Source organism: Palaemon carinicauda, chromosome 23 (assembly GCF_036898095.1).
Source record: "Palaemon carinicauda isolate YSFRI2023 chromosome 23, ASM3689809v2, whole genome shotgun sequence".
Lineage (NCBI taxonomy): Eukaryota > Metazoa > Arthropoda > Malacostraca > Decapoda > Palaemonidae > Palaemon > Palaemon carinicauda.
The window spans coordinates 82833878-82848877 of NC_090747.1; the positions used below are offsets into that span (position 1 = coordinate 82833878).

The following is a 15000-nucleotide window of genomic DNA, read 5'->3' on the forward strand; positions in this document are numbered from 1 at the left end:
AAGGATGGAAGCGTGTTTACGTTTTGGGGTAAGGTAGTTAGCCTGGGACTACTGGTTAGGAAGGAGGGATGGTAAGCTCAATGTCCAGTTGTCTCTCAGGTGTATAAAGGATCAGACAAGTTATAGGCGGAGCCTAGTTGCCTTGGAGACAAGATCTGTTAAACAGCAGATCGTCCTCTCAAGAATCTCGAAAGTTCCTGGAGTTAGTTACACAGAGAGGGAAATCTTAAAGCTTCCAGATATCCAGTTGGACAAACCTATCGTAAAATTGGCTGCAATGACCACCTTAACTGTAACTTCAACGAACCTCGGCATCAGGGGACCCCAGAGACAACCATTGACCTTAGCTGACATCTGCTCAGGCCTCCCCGTCAATCCTCTACCTCCACCTCAGCAACGTGATCCTAATATCGCGCATGCACCCGTCAGGACTCACAGTCTGTCACAAGAGCAACAGCAGGTAAGAACAAATTGCTTTTGATTGCTGTTGGAGAAAAAGTTTCTAGTTTTAAATTTCTAAGAGAAAGGGAAATGTAATTGGGGAAGCAAAAGTAGGAACTGATAGAAGCGTAGATTAAAAGATTCACAAACTGGTAAGGCAAATCAAGGTCTATGGAATTCTATAGACTTTGAGGCAGACGATGAAAGTAGATGATGTATATATAGGTTAAAATATGGTAAGGTAATTGAAAATTAACGATAAATCAACTTATAAAATATTATAACCATACTATATGGGAGAACGCTGAGGCCATAGTTTAGTTTCAACTGAAATTATTATTATTATTGCTCTTGTGTTAATTACATAGAAAACCATTGTTTCGGGAAAGATTGATAGAATAATTCAAATGTGAATACGTTTTACCTATTTTATTATCTATATAATCTATCACTATTCTGTATCACGAAAATAAATTCTCATTCTGTTCGCATATTGCTCAAAAAGCACACCAGTAAATACCTTTTAAATCACATTAAAGAATTTCCTTACGCAATCTTGTATAAGCTTTTTTTTTTTTCTCTTCTCTTTCCGTCTTTATTCTTTTGACGAGGTAGATCTTGGCGACACCTAGGTTAGAACTCGATGTTTGTCCCAGCATACCAACTCCTCCCATCTCCGTCGGGGGGGGGGGGGGGGGTTGTCAGTTACCCAAGGTCGTTAAGGACATTGTCAAATGTTGGCCCATATTGAAATTATTATAGGAATATAGGAAATATAATTCCTTTGCCATATGTTCATCCATTTCTCGGCTTTTATTATCATTCAGTAGTAAAAAAAACAGGTAAAAATAATAATGCCAAACTATCTTTGGCGAGTTATTAATTCCATTCGATTGGATGACGAGAATACATTGTATAAATTAAGGTCTGAATATGATTCTTGGTATAAATAAACAACAAGATTAAAGTGGTGTCCAGGATAACCCTAACTCATTAACTTTCATGAGATTATTCTGACCACTTTTGATAAGCCTCGGTGATAAAGTTGTTTCGACTTACATTGTCCATATATGAATTCGTTAAAGATTATACTAGTCTTATGGCAGCATGGGTTCTTGTTCCTGATTTTTTTTTTTTTTTAAGTTGGAAATAATCTTGTATGAGATGAGGAAATTTATGTTTGCTATTTATAGAATTACATTAAAGTCATATTTGTATATTAAAATAAATTTAGTGGTAAACCACGGAATGTAAAGATGTAATAGAATAACTTTTACCATGTAATAATAATAATAAGAATAAGGAAGTGGGGAATATGGGGAAAGGAAGAGTACCCCTGGATACAATCCAGTTTATAGGTCAAAGGCAGGTACTCGGGATGGGAAAGATTTAGGAAATAGGGAGAAAGAGAAGTACAGGAGAAGAATAAAAGAGAGGGGCAGACCCTCTTGCGATATTAAGGAATTGGTATTAATTTTTACCAAGTGGTATTAGTTAAAAACTATTGATAAAAAATACTTTTCGTAAGCGACATAGTTGCGAGTCTTATACAAATTCGGTAGTTTAAAAGCTTGTTCATAATGATGAATGCCATAACTTAATTGCCTTTATATAGTTACAAGAAGATACAATTATACAGTTAACCATCTGTTCGTTCTTACGAGGGTAAAACAGGCCATTATTATCCATTTCGTGTCTTTATTTCGTCTTCATTTATTCTTAGACATTAAATCCGGTAAAGGTGTTTTTGTCTTTTATTCCAATCCGTTAAAAGAAAGTTTTTAACATACATAATTTAGAAATGGTGCATGAGGACTAAAGCCAATATAAATTGCTGAAAATCCTATGTAATGTCATTGTCACATTAGTTCCTGGTTCCTTATTGCTCACTCCGCAAAATAAGTTTGCGGGCACTCTATCTCTTTATAAATAGGTGCAAAGCTTCTAAGCTTATTCTTATTATGGCAATTAAGCTTATTTTACCTGTGCCATAAATAAATTAATGAGATTCTCAATCTTTACTTTTATCCCATTCTACCTTGAAATCGGATATGATATCACCCTGCTATCATGAGTTTTGGGAACCTATTGTGGTCAGTTTGGACTTCTTAAATTCTTTTTTTCATACGCATTGCCCTACTTATAAATGCAGCCAGATCCCTGCTAGGATTTTTCAGCGTACCTATACTTATGTCTACTTCTATCAGCTGTCCTAATTTTGGGCATAAAAATATATGTTTAGTAGTATCTTCTTCATCTTTGCACAGGTCACACAAATTATCTTCATATTTACCCCTGAAATTCGCTTTTAGATTGAGCATATTTAATCTTGTCTTCATTAAAAGGGATGCCTTATCCAGATTAATTTCTCTGATATAAGACTGTGGGCCATTTCCTTCTATAAATCTTAATTTTTTCATCACTTTTTTTTTTCTTCAATAGTTTCTTCTATTTTTTCCATAATAGTTTTCTTGATTTATTTTTTTAGGGTCCTTTTCCCCAACTTCTTATTTCTTCAACTTCCATCCCATATTTACTACAGATTTCTTCAATGCTCTTACTCCAGCACTTTCCATACGGGTTCTTCAACTGATCCTCAATTATCTCTCTTACTAATCTTTTTTTATCAGAGTTTATGACGTTATGGAAGAGCATAATTTCTTATATTCTATTCTGAAGGACACCCTCCATATTCCTTGTCTCTGCAAGGATGCCCCAATATGGAGTACTTGCAGGTTGTTCATACATATTCCTTATTATCTTATATTGAAGGTTTTCCAGATCTTTCATATCTTTATTTCTTATTACACTGCAGGTCTCCACATTAGCAAATACACTAGCAATTTCGTTTGGCATCACGCGATTCTTCATCTCCAAGAAAGCTCACAGGAGTAAACAGGGTCCAGAGAGTAAACTAGTCTCAGGAACCTGTTCGTAAACAGACATTCTATATCTTCACCGGGGTTGTTTGTATTTGCATTTACTTAATGCTATCCATTACGTAAATCTTCAGCAAATCAATGTCATATTTATAATGTAATTGCTAAATTTGATTTTAACATCCAATTGCGTATATGCTGGAGGCTCTGAGGTATTTCTTGCATCCCAACAAAATTATTAAAGATAAATTTCAGTAACTCAGGCTATTTTTGAGAAACCCCTAATAACGGGGTTTATAAATTTAGGATTAAACACTCGCTTTCGTGCGTGCATCCATATTAATTTTTGAAGATATTCAGACATAACATATAAGCGGATTCTTATTCAAAGAGAAAATTCCAAGTAAACAGAAAAAAGCATCTCTATAACAAGATCTTCGATTGTCACAGCAGTGTTGCCAAAGTTGGGGATTTATCCCTATTTTTAGGGATTTTGGTTGCTGATGGGGATTTAAAGTCTTTTAAGACCCTAATCTTGGGTTAAATTGTCCGTAATTCTCGAGTATCTTAATTAAGGCTAAAAAATATTTTGTCTTTTTTAAATTCGAATGATATGTTTGTAATTCTCCAAATGTGCATTTTATTATCATATAATTGTGAACGAAAGATACAATTTCCTTAAGGTGGCTCATCTCCCAAGGTAACCGCCAGTTTGGTTCTGTTAATGAGGTCCTGAGTCTTATTCTTGACACCGGATGAAATACCTATACCTTTACTTACTTTGATGGCTGCTTTTCCGGTCCCATACAGCAGGGGAACCCCGCTCACTACAGGACCTCCACTGTCGTTGTACCTTGTTCGTTCAGAGTATTTAAAGTTTCATATCGCGTATTGTTCATTTACTGTTAAATCGTCACTGTCATAAGACTCATGAAATAAGTAAGTCTTCTGTTTCTTCTTGAAAACCTTAATGTCTTCAATCATTCGAATGTTTCGTGGAAGCTTGTTATATAGTCTCGGGGCCGCATATTTAAAGGCTCTGGAGCCTAAAGTAGATATGATTCTAGGTTCCAACTGTTTGAAGTCATCTATAACTATACAGTATTCGTGTCGACACGATTCGTTGGCTGCGCAATATGTAGCAGTTCTCTTAGTATTTTGGACGCCCTGTTCTGATAACTTGGTGGAGTATTTTACATATTTTAAATTTAATTCTCGCTTTAATCGGCAGCCAGTGTAAATCAATTAGTATAAGGTTGATCCTTTCTCTAGGTAGGACATCATTTATCAGTCTCATCCTCTGTTTATTATGTTTTGTAATTTCTTAAGTTGCACTTTTATTAAATTGTAGAGTTGCAGTAGTCAATCCTGGTTATAACACAGTTTACCACAAGTTTCTTTACAGAATTTTCGTCCAGGTACTTTTCTTTATAAACGCAATATTTCTTAGATGATAACCATCAGTTTTTATTACATTATTTATTTGGACATTTAGAGACAGGTTACAGTCAAGAAATACACCTTGATCTCAAACTTTATTAGATATCGGCACCGAGTCATTATTTATGTTCTTTTAAACGATATTTAAAAGACATTACTTGCTCTAACTTTCCAATTGATAAAGCAGTAATTAGTAAAATGAATTCCAGCCTCTATGTTGATAGGGAAGCTGATTCTGATTTAAGGTGTTATTCATACCATTACCAATTTTCATATGCAACCCGTGCTTTTGTAATTGATGAAGGGAAAATGCCAGTTTTCATTTTGTATCATAAGAAAGTTGTTAAATTGCATTTTTTTCTAATCAAATTAATATTATTTTTCCTGATTAAAATGTCAATTCTGCATTCTATAATATTGTAAATCTTGAAAGTATTAAATCATTAATTTTGCTTCATTTTTCCTGATATTACTGTATTTTCTTTCTTATGTAAAGAATAAGGGTATATATATATATATATATATATATATATATATATATATATATATATATATATATATATTTACATATATATATGTATATATATATATATATATATATATATATATATATATATATATATTTACATATATATATGTATATATATATATATATATATATATATATATATATATATATATATATATATATATATATATATATATATATATATATATATATATATAGAAAAAAATATCCACATTTTAAGGGCTATTTCGGCTTGAGACTCTGGCAACACTGCTTCCAACATACTCACAGGGTTAGATGGACCTGCTGGTTATATTATATGTGTGAGGCTGTCAATGTAAATTCAGTGTCTTGATAATGAAGAGTAAACTATGATAAAGCAAACAATGTTTGAGGAGTAAATGGTTATCAGGAATAGTAAACAATTTTAGGTCTGATACATACCTTGAAGCAGATATCTTAAGATGAAATTTCAAAACAAGCCACGTACTTTTGCCTATTCAGTATTTTGTGACATTAAGTTACTGCTTCGACACGATCATTGTCTGTGGGTGATTACAGGTTTTTTTTAATCATATTTCTAACAAGAAGTGTTACATTTTCAACGTCTCTTTGAGTAGGCCCACATTTCTTATAATGGGATTCAGATTGTGTGCAAGTGGTAAAAGTCCAAGAAGTTTCTTTAAGAATGCAATCGATTTTGACTACACCTATTGTTTGTAAGGGTGGCTAAGCACTTATTTGCTTTAGATGCATACACATACATATACCAAGGCACTTCCCCCAATTTTGGGGGGTAGCCGACACGAACAAATGAAACAAAAACAAAAAAGGGGACCTCTACTCTCTACGTTCCTCCCAGCCTAACAAGGCTGCTTCCTCCACCTGCTGCTTCCTCCGATGCCTTAGATGACCGCGGAGGTAGCAGCAGTAGGGGATTCAGCATTATGAAGCTTCATCTGTGGTGGATAACGGGGGAGGGTGGGCTGTGGCACCCTAGCAGTACCAGCTGAACTCGGTTGAGTCCCTTGTTTGCTTTAGATACCCAATGCAAATATACAATCTTTTCTAAGCAATTTCAGAAATATGTTTATAGTACAGTAAATGTATAGTTTTAGAAACAACGCTCACACAAGGGGCAGTAATTATACAGTACATTTGATTGTATAGTCTGCTTGTCAGCGCATGGACCAGGGTGAAAGTCGTTCAACGACAAAATTATAACAAGGAACTCACTTTGACAACCTTCAGGTGTCTTAAGGTGCTCCATTCTGAAATTTGTATGCATGTGTTTATTTGTACACACAAACGCACACATCACATACAAACACACACACACATATATATATGTATATATATATATATATATATATATATATATATGTATATATATATATATATATATATATATATATATATATATATATGTATATATATATATATATATATATATATATATATATATATATATATATGTATATACATATATATATATATATATATATATATATATATATTTATATATATATATATATATATATATATATATATATATATATATGTAATGTTTGTATGTCCGTGTATGTATGTGTATATATATATATATATATATATATATATATACATATATATATATATATATATATATACATATATATATATATATATATATATATTTATATATATATATATTTATTTATATATTATATGAATGTGTGTGTATATATGTATATATGTATGTATATGTATATATGTATGTATATATATATATATATATATATATATATACATGTATGTGTGTAGCCTATGTATGTATGTATGTATACGCAGCAAATTACACGTTGATAAATAGATTATTAGATTAATATATTGGTAAATATCTAACGAGAACGTGTATTTCAGCGACATATAAATAGCTTTTCGGTCATATATATTATGAATCAGGAGTTACGCTCTCCCAATTAAGATTAGACCTTCTTCATCAGAGTCTAGAGGATTCAGAGTCCCCTTTATTTAGCATAGAACGATTAATCAAATGCTTAAAACGACTACATAATGCATATAAATCAACCTGCTCTCCAGTTTTAACGTCCCTAGGAGCTGTGACGCCAGTTTACAGAATAATATCAAATCAAACCTGTTCCTTCGATTCGTGTGCTCACGTAAGAAGAAGAAGAAAAAAAGAAGAAGTAGTTCGAGATAAGGAGAAACCAGTTCCGGTGGTCGCCAGAACAAGGTTGATTTCTGAATCCCTAGATGCTTGCATACTAATGCAAAACCTGTCCTCAAGTCCAAATCTGTCTACGAATTCTTCAGTTTTCTGTATCCACAACTCTCTGATTTTATAAAATTCATCCATACTTTTGCATTGTGTCGAAAGAATTGCCTTCTAAGAGGATCATAAAGGAAAAGAAGTCTTAGCTATTGAAAACATTTTAGCTTTGAATAACAAGATTATATTCATTAAGCTGTTGGCATACACACACCACGAAAGAAAAAGAAACTTCGCTCTCAATACCCATATCTAGTTAGAAAACTATCAGATAAGATCCAAGAAAGTAGACTGAGGTGGTATGGTCATGTCATGAGAAGAGATGAACAGAGTATTGGGAGGAGAGTGACGGAAATGGAGGTACAGGGAACGAGAAGGAGAGGGAGACCAAAGGGAAGGTGGATGGACTGTATCAAGGATGACCTTCGATCAAAGGGATTAACCGGTGATGAAGTGTGGGACAGAGGAGAAAGCTGACCAGAAACATCGACCCCACATAGAAGTGGGAAAAGACGTAGACAAAGAAGAAGAATAAGAAACATTTGGGCTTCTATTAGTGTTTAATCCTGGGTTCTCTTGAACCCAAGGTTGCTGCCATAGACCACTGATAGTTCAGAGTGAAATTGGAATGAAGCAGCTAATCATAATGCAATTTCACTTTTGAAACAGATATATTCATATCAGTTGAAAAGGAAATCTCTACGCGTTAATTAAAAGTTAAAAATTGTGGGTTAAGTACTTCTGTAATAACAGACAAGCAAAGGCTTCACCTCAGGGATAATCTAACGATCTAGATGGGCTTGAAAGATAACAATACTTTGACCCCATAATTTACTCTTAAAAAGTATTGCCTTGATTTATCTTGCGCCCCTTCGGTATTTTCTGTTTTTCCTGATTAGTTGCGATATACTTGACTTTGTTTATTTATTTCTATTTTTCTTTTCCAAATGCAATGTTTTTTTTTTTTTTTTTTTTCCTTTTTTTGGGGGGTGGGGGGAATGAAAACATCCAATTATGGTAGGCCTATTTAGAACTACAGCCTGATTCAAGTTATCGTTATTTCATTTTCAATTAACTTGAACTTGATATTAACATAGATAATCTTCTTTTCCATAAAGATATGTTGTCATCTTGAACTGTCCTTTGCTTTCGCATGTTAGAGAAAATTTTGCAGGGATTAACTTTAATTCCTTTGAGGATTGCACGAACTAATGACGAACGGGAACTATGTAAATATATATTCAGTGTAACCCAACTTATTACTCAGCATAACTCTGAATAACTGTAAACACTGAAAATATTTGTTTGTTTTTCATATGTTGCAATGTAATTTTTGTTTGATCTCAGGTTAGGTCTATATTTAGAGTTCACTAGAGCCGATGAAAATTTAAAGATCATAATGGACAATCATAAGTTAATTTAGGAACTTTACCACTTATTTGATTTACCGAATGTAAGAAATAGAAAATGAAATGTATATTTGCATCTGTATAAAAATTTAATAATTATTGTCAATAACTAATTAACTAACTAACTATTATGATATTGAGATTTATTGAAGAGAGAGAAAGGCATCTAAAACATATAGTATTTTTTATGAAGAGATTCCCCGAGATGAAAATTAATGCAAGAAAAAAAAAACTGTTCACAGGAAAAAAATTGTTCCAGAAACTACATTGCTGTGGCCTGATTGGTAACGCCTCTGCCTGGTGTTTGCCAATCGGGGGTTCGAGTCCCGCTCAGACTCGTTAGTGCCATTAGTGTCTGCAACCTTATCATCCTTGTGAGCTAAAGTTGGGGGGTTTGGGGGAGCATATAGGTCTATCTGCTGAGCCATCAGCAGCCACTGCCTGGCCCTCCCTGGTCCTAGCTTGAGTGGAGAGGAGGCTTGGGCGCTGATCATATAATATATGGTCAGTCTCTAGGGCATTGACCTGATTGCTAGGGCGATGCCACTGTCCCTTGCTTCTGCCATTCATGAGCAACCTTTAAACCTTTAAAACCCCCTCACCTTGTTTCTGCTTGTAGCGTAAGAAATAAAGTTCTTTAATGAAGTAAATTCGTTTACTGTCTTTGTTTATTTACAGCAAGCCATAATAAACGCACTGAGGTACTTTCCCAAAGAATGCCATCACCTCCTAGTTCAAGAATTTGCCGACGAGTTTCGTCAGTATGGCCACATCTATATGTATCGATTTTTTCCAAACATCGATATGAGGTTAGTGAATGTTTAATATGATATGGACGACACCTTTCCATCATCTTTTCTTGATATTGGTGTCATTAGAAAGTGTGAATCTATTGTAAAAGTTAAGACAAAAATTGATTTTTATGAGATGCATAGGTGATAGAGAGTGGTGCTTATTCTATATCCTGAATTATTAATTTATACTTGATAATTTGAGTTTTACTCTTAATACTGTATTTGGCTAGGAATGAAACTGTCTTCAAAACGAGAGAATTTTGTATGTGGAAGAAGCTCAATTGATTTAATAGAAATCGCGAGAAAAATCTGTAAAGATTTAATGTTGTTACTTGATTATTTATCCCTATTAGTTTTTCAACTGATAGTGTTGATATCCGATTCATTTTCACTCTGATTATGTAAACTATAATGTTTGGGGATGAATATTGATAGTTCAAAATTCAAATTTAATTGAATGTAGTGTGCAGATTTTGTTTATTACACTAAAGAAAAGAAATTTAAGGTAATTGCAAAAAATATATGTTTAATAGAGTTGTAGAAATACACACACACACATATATATATATGTGTATATATATATATATATATATATATATATATATATATATATATATATATATATATATATATATATATATATATATATATATATATATATATATATATATATCTGCAATTAAGATCACATACATTTAAAAAGGAAATATTAGTTAAACTAATTAACCACGTTGCCTCATCATGTCCCTGTTTCATAAATTTGACGAGTTTGAACTTTCAAAAAGCAAAAATATCATCCACGGTATTATTATGTCACTGATGACATTTTAAAACAAAGTAGCCCGCAAAATGAACAAATATAATCAGTCCTATGTTTAACGACGAGAAAATAAGATATTGAAAGAGCCTACAGTATATCTTGTCCTCTGAGAAGTTATAATAATCTATTTGCTTCTCTCTCTCTCTCTCTCTGTGTATATATATATATATATATATATATATATATATATATATATATATATATATATATATATATATATATGAATATATATATATATATATATGAATATATATATAATGAATATATATATATATATATATATATATATATATATATATATATATATATGAATATATATATATATATATATATATATATATATATATTCATATATATATATACACACATATATATATGTGTATATATATATATATATATATATATATATACATATATATATATATATATATATATATATATTCATATATATATTCATATATATATGCATATATATATATATATATATATATATATATATATATATATATATATATATTCATATATATATACACACACACACACACACACATATATATATATATATATATATATATATATATATATATATATATATATATATATATATATTGATATCTTCATCATATTCCACAGAGCCTATCCAATCGAACAATACCCTGCCAAGACGAAGAAAGCCGCAGCAGCCATGCACATGATCATGAATAACCTTGATCCAAGGGTAGCTCAGTTCCCCCAGGAATTAATCACTTATGGAGGTAACGGACAGGTTCTCTCAAACTGGGCCCAGGTAATGTTAAATCTGACTAAGACATATTGTTTGTATTGTGTAGTCGTTAAAACAGTGAAAATGCATTTTGAAGTTTACGCTAGTTTAGTCAACTATAGTCCATTTCTTTTAGCGAGTCATATTTGCACCGACTCGCAGGGGTGCCCTTTTAGCTGGGAAAAGTTTCCTGATCGCTGATAGGTTGGACAAGATAATTCTAACCAATCAGATCCAGGAAACTATTCCGAGCTAAAAGGGCACCGTTGCGGGTCGTTGCAAACATGACTCGCTAAAATAAATGGACTATAGTTCTATTATTCTCGATTTCTTGTCTATTTCTTAGTAAAATACGATTAAAACTATTACTTTTTTATTTACAAAATTCTCGTAGTTATTTTCCTAATATTGAGTGTTCAAACAAGTATTATTGCTAATATCTCTTATCATCAATATCATGTTCTTCCATATATTCTAGTTATACATTTCTCGATTTCTTTTGCTTGTTTCTGAGTAAAATTCGAGTTAAACTAAATATACATATATATATATTTCTATTATTCACGTAGAGTCATTGTCCTGATATTGAGAGCTCAAATCATTATTATTGCCAATATTTATTTTATCATCAGCGTTATCATCATGTTCTTCCATATAGTTCTAGTTATACTGTTCCCGATTTCTTATCCGTTTCTTAGAAAAATACGAATAAAATAATAATGTTTAATTGTCTTCAATTCCTTATTGAGAGCTCAAACAATTAGTATTGTCAATATCTCTTTTATCATCAGCATCATCATGGCCTTCCTTATAGTTCTGGTCTATTTCTTATTACTATATGATTAAAACTATTATCTTCTAATTCTTCTAATTATCATAGTTTATTTTTCTTATATTGAGAGCTCAAACCAGTATCAATGTTAATATACCTTTTGTCATCATTATCATTATTATGTTCCTCCATAGTTGTTTTATTTTCCTAACATTGAGTTTAACCCATTATCATTACTAATAATCCTTTATCATCAGCATCATTATCATGTTCCTCCATAGTTGTTTTATTTTCCAAACATTGAGTTTAACCCATTATCATTACTAATAATCCTTTATCATCAGCATCATTATCATGTTCCTCCATAGTTGTTTTATTTTCCTAACATTGAGTTTAAACCATTATCATTACTAATAATCCTTTATCATCAGCATCATTATCATGTTCCTCCATAGTTGTTTTATTTTCCTAACATTGAGTTTAAACCATTATCATTACTAATAATCCATTATCATCAGCATCATTATCATGTTCCTCCATAGTTGTTTTATTTTCCTAACATTGAGTTTAAACCATTATCATTACTAATAATCCTTTATCATCAGCATCATTATCATGTTCCTCCATAGTTGTTTTATTTTCCTAACATTGAGTTTAAACCATTATCATTACTAATAATCCTTTATCATCAGCATCATTATCATGTTCCTCCATAGTTGTTTTATTTTCCAAACATTGAGTTTAACCCATTATCATTACTAATAATCCTTTATCATCAGCATCATTATCATGTTCCTCCATAGTTGTTTTATTTTCCAAACATTGAGTTTAACCCATTATCATTACTAATAATCCTTTATCATCAGCATCATTATCATGTTCCTCCATAGTTGTTTTATCTTCCAAACATTGAGTTTAACCCATTATCATTACTAATAATCCTTTATCATCGGCATCATTATCATGTCCTTCCTTATAGTTCTAGTCTATTTCGTATTGCAATACGATTAAAACTTTTATTTTCTAATTCTTCTAATTATCATAGTTATTTTTCTAACATAAGTTCAAAAAATTGTTATTGTCAATATCTCTTTTTATCATCAGCATCATTATCATGTTCCTTCATACAGTTTTATTTTCTCAACATTAACAGCTCAAACTATTGTTATTACCATTATCTCTTATCATCAGCATCATTAACATGTTCCTCCATAGTTTTATTTTCTTGACATTAACAGCTCAAACTATTGTTATTACCATTATCTCTTATCATCATCAGCATCATTATCATGTTCCTCCATACAGTTTTATTTTCTTAACATTAACAGCTCAAACTATTGTTATTACCATTATCTCTTATCATCATCAGCATCATTATCATGTCCTTCCATACAGTTCTGGCTTGTGATGCACTACCTTTCGACGATGACGGAGGAGCAGACGCTAGTGTTGTATTCTGGCCATCCTCTGGGGCTGTTCCCTTCCGATATCCACTCTCCGAGGATGGTCATCACCAACGGCATGATGATACCCAATTATTCCACTAGGGAAAACTATGATGATTTGTTTGCCCTGGGAGTTACTATGTAAGGGGCGACTACAGAGGTTGATTTAGTTCATCACTGTGATAAATTACCGTATTATTTCTTATTTGCTTTGCAGCGTTTTGGCCAATTTCAACTTTAAATGAATAAAAAGTCTCAAGTTGATAAGGTATACTGTTCTATATATAAAGTTAAATGAAGGTTAATAAAATTTGATGAATTCTATCATTTTGCTTAGCATTCTGGTCCTTAGTTTTTTTTTTTTTTTTTTTTTTTTTTTTTTTTTTTTTTTTTTTTTATAAATGACTATTATAGCCTCAAGCCAATGAGATAGACTGTTCTATATATAAACTTGAATTAAGATTAATATAATTTGGTAAATAATATAATGTTGCATAGCATTTTGGAACTTCTTAACTTTGAAATGGTATTAAAAGACCTTAAGACTATTCTATATATAAAATTAAATTAAAATTATTATGATCTGATGAATACCATCACTTTGCATAGCATTTTGGCCCCTTTAAATTTGAATGGGTATTATAAAGTCTCAAGCCGATAAGGTAGACTGTTCTATATATAAAGTTAAATGAAAATTTATATAATTTTATGAAAACATACAGTTTCAGATGGCAATAAAGGGTAAACAGTATATTCCACGAAGAGCATTTATTATCAAACCCTTGTTTATTCTTCTTCTCAGGTACGGGCAAATGACAGCTGGTAGCTATTGTTACATTGGACCACAGGGCATTGTCCATGGAACTACAGTAAGTGGCACTTTCATCTTGTCTAAACTATTTGGTTACATGCTTACTTTACTTTAAGGGCTACTTTTCTGGTCCTATAGCCTAGAGCAAGGGAACCCTACTCTCTGCAGGACCTTCACAGTCTTTTTATCGTATCTATTTCAAGGCATTCATTATTTTACATCGCTTATTACTAGTTTATTGTCAAATCCACATTATCGAAGTATTTAGAGAACAATAAAGTCTTCAGTTTCCTCTTATGTGACCCATTTATTTAAGAGGAGAAATTATATCTTTATCCCGGGGACACTTGAGGTGTTGTGCCAGTAGCAAAAAACTGCAGATTTTCGTGTCAAAGTAAATAAAATTATTAGGAGAATTTAAGAAATCCCCGAGTTTGGTAATAAGTCACATTTTCTCTAGCACGATTTTTCATTCAAAGAAAACGAAATTAGATACCACACTCACATAAAACAGCCTTCGAAGTTACTTTTTTATTTTCGTAAGTTGAAGGGACGGCTTTTGAACATGACACTCTCCCGAAGCATTATGTAAAGAACTTTTCGAATAACGAACCCGAAATATTTATCTTGACGGAGGCAGTAAGGG

At 31.8% G+C, this 15000-nt stretch overlaps 1 protein-coding gene across 1 annotated transcript in view; it reads left to right on the top strand.

The window, feature by feature from the left end:
* Positions 1-13: 13 nt before the first annotated feature.
* The window catches only part of LOC137616974 (urocanate hydratase-like), a 56017-nt gene continuing 41030 nt past the window's right edge, over positions 14-15000 (top strand). Inside the window, exons 1-5 of the mRNA XM_068346839.1 lie at positions 14-460; positions 9628-9758; positions 11197-11350; positions 13494-13684; positions 14346-14412. Coding sequence (XP_068202940.1) covers positions 278-460; positions 9628-9758; positions 11197-11350; positions 13494-13684; positions 14346-14412 — 726 coding nt within the window. The 5' untranslated portion in view covers positions 14-277. The remainder of the gene's footprint in view (positions 461-9627; positions 9759-11196; positions 11351-13493; positions 13685-14345; positions 14413-15000) is intronic.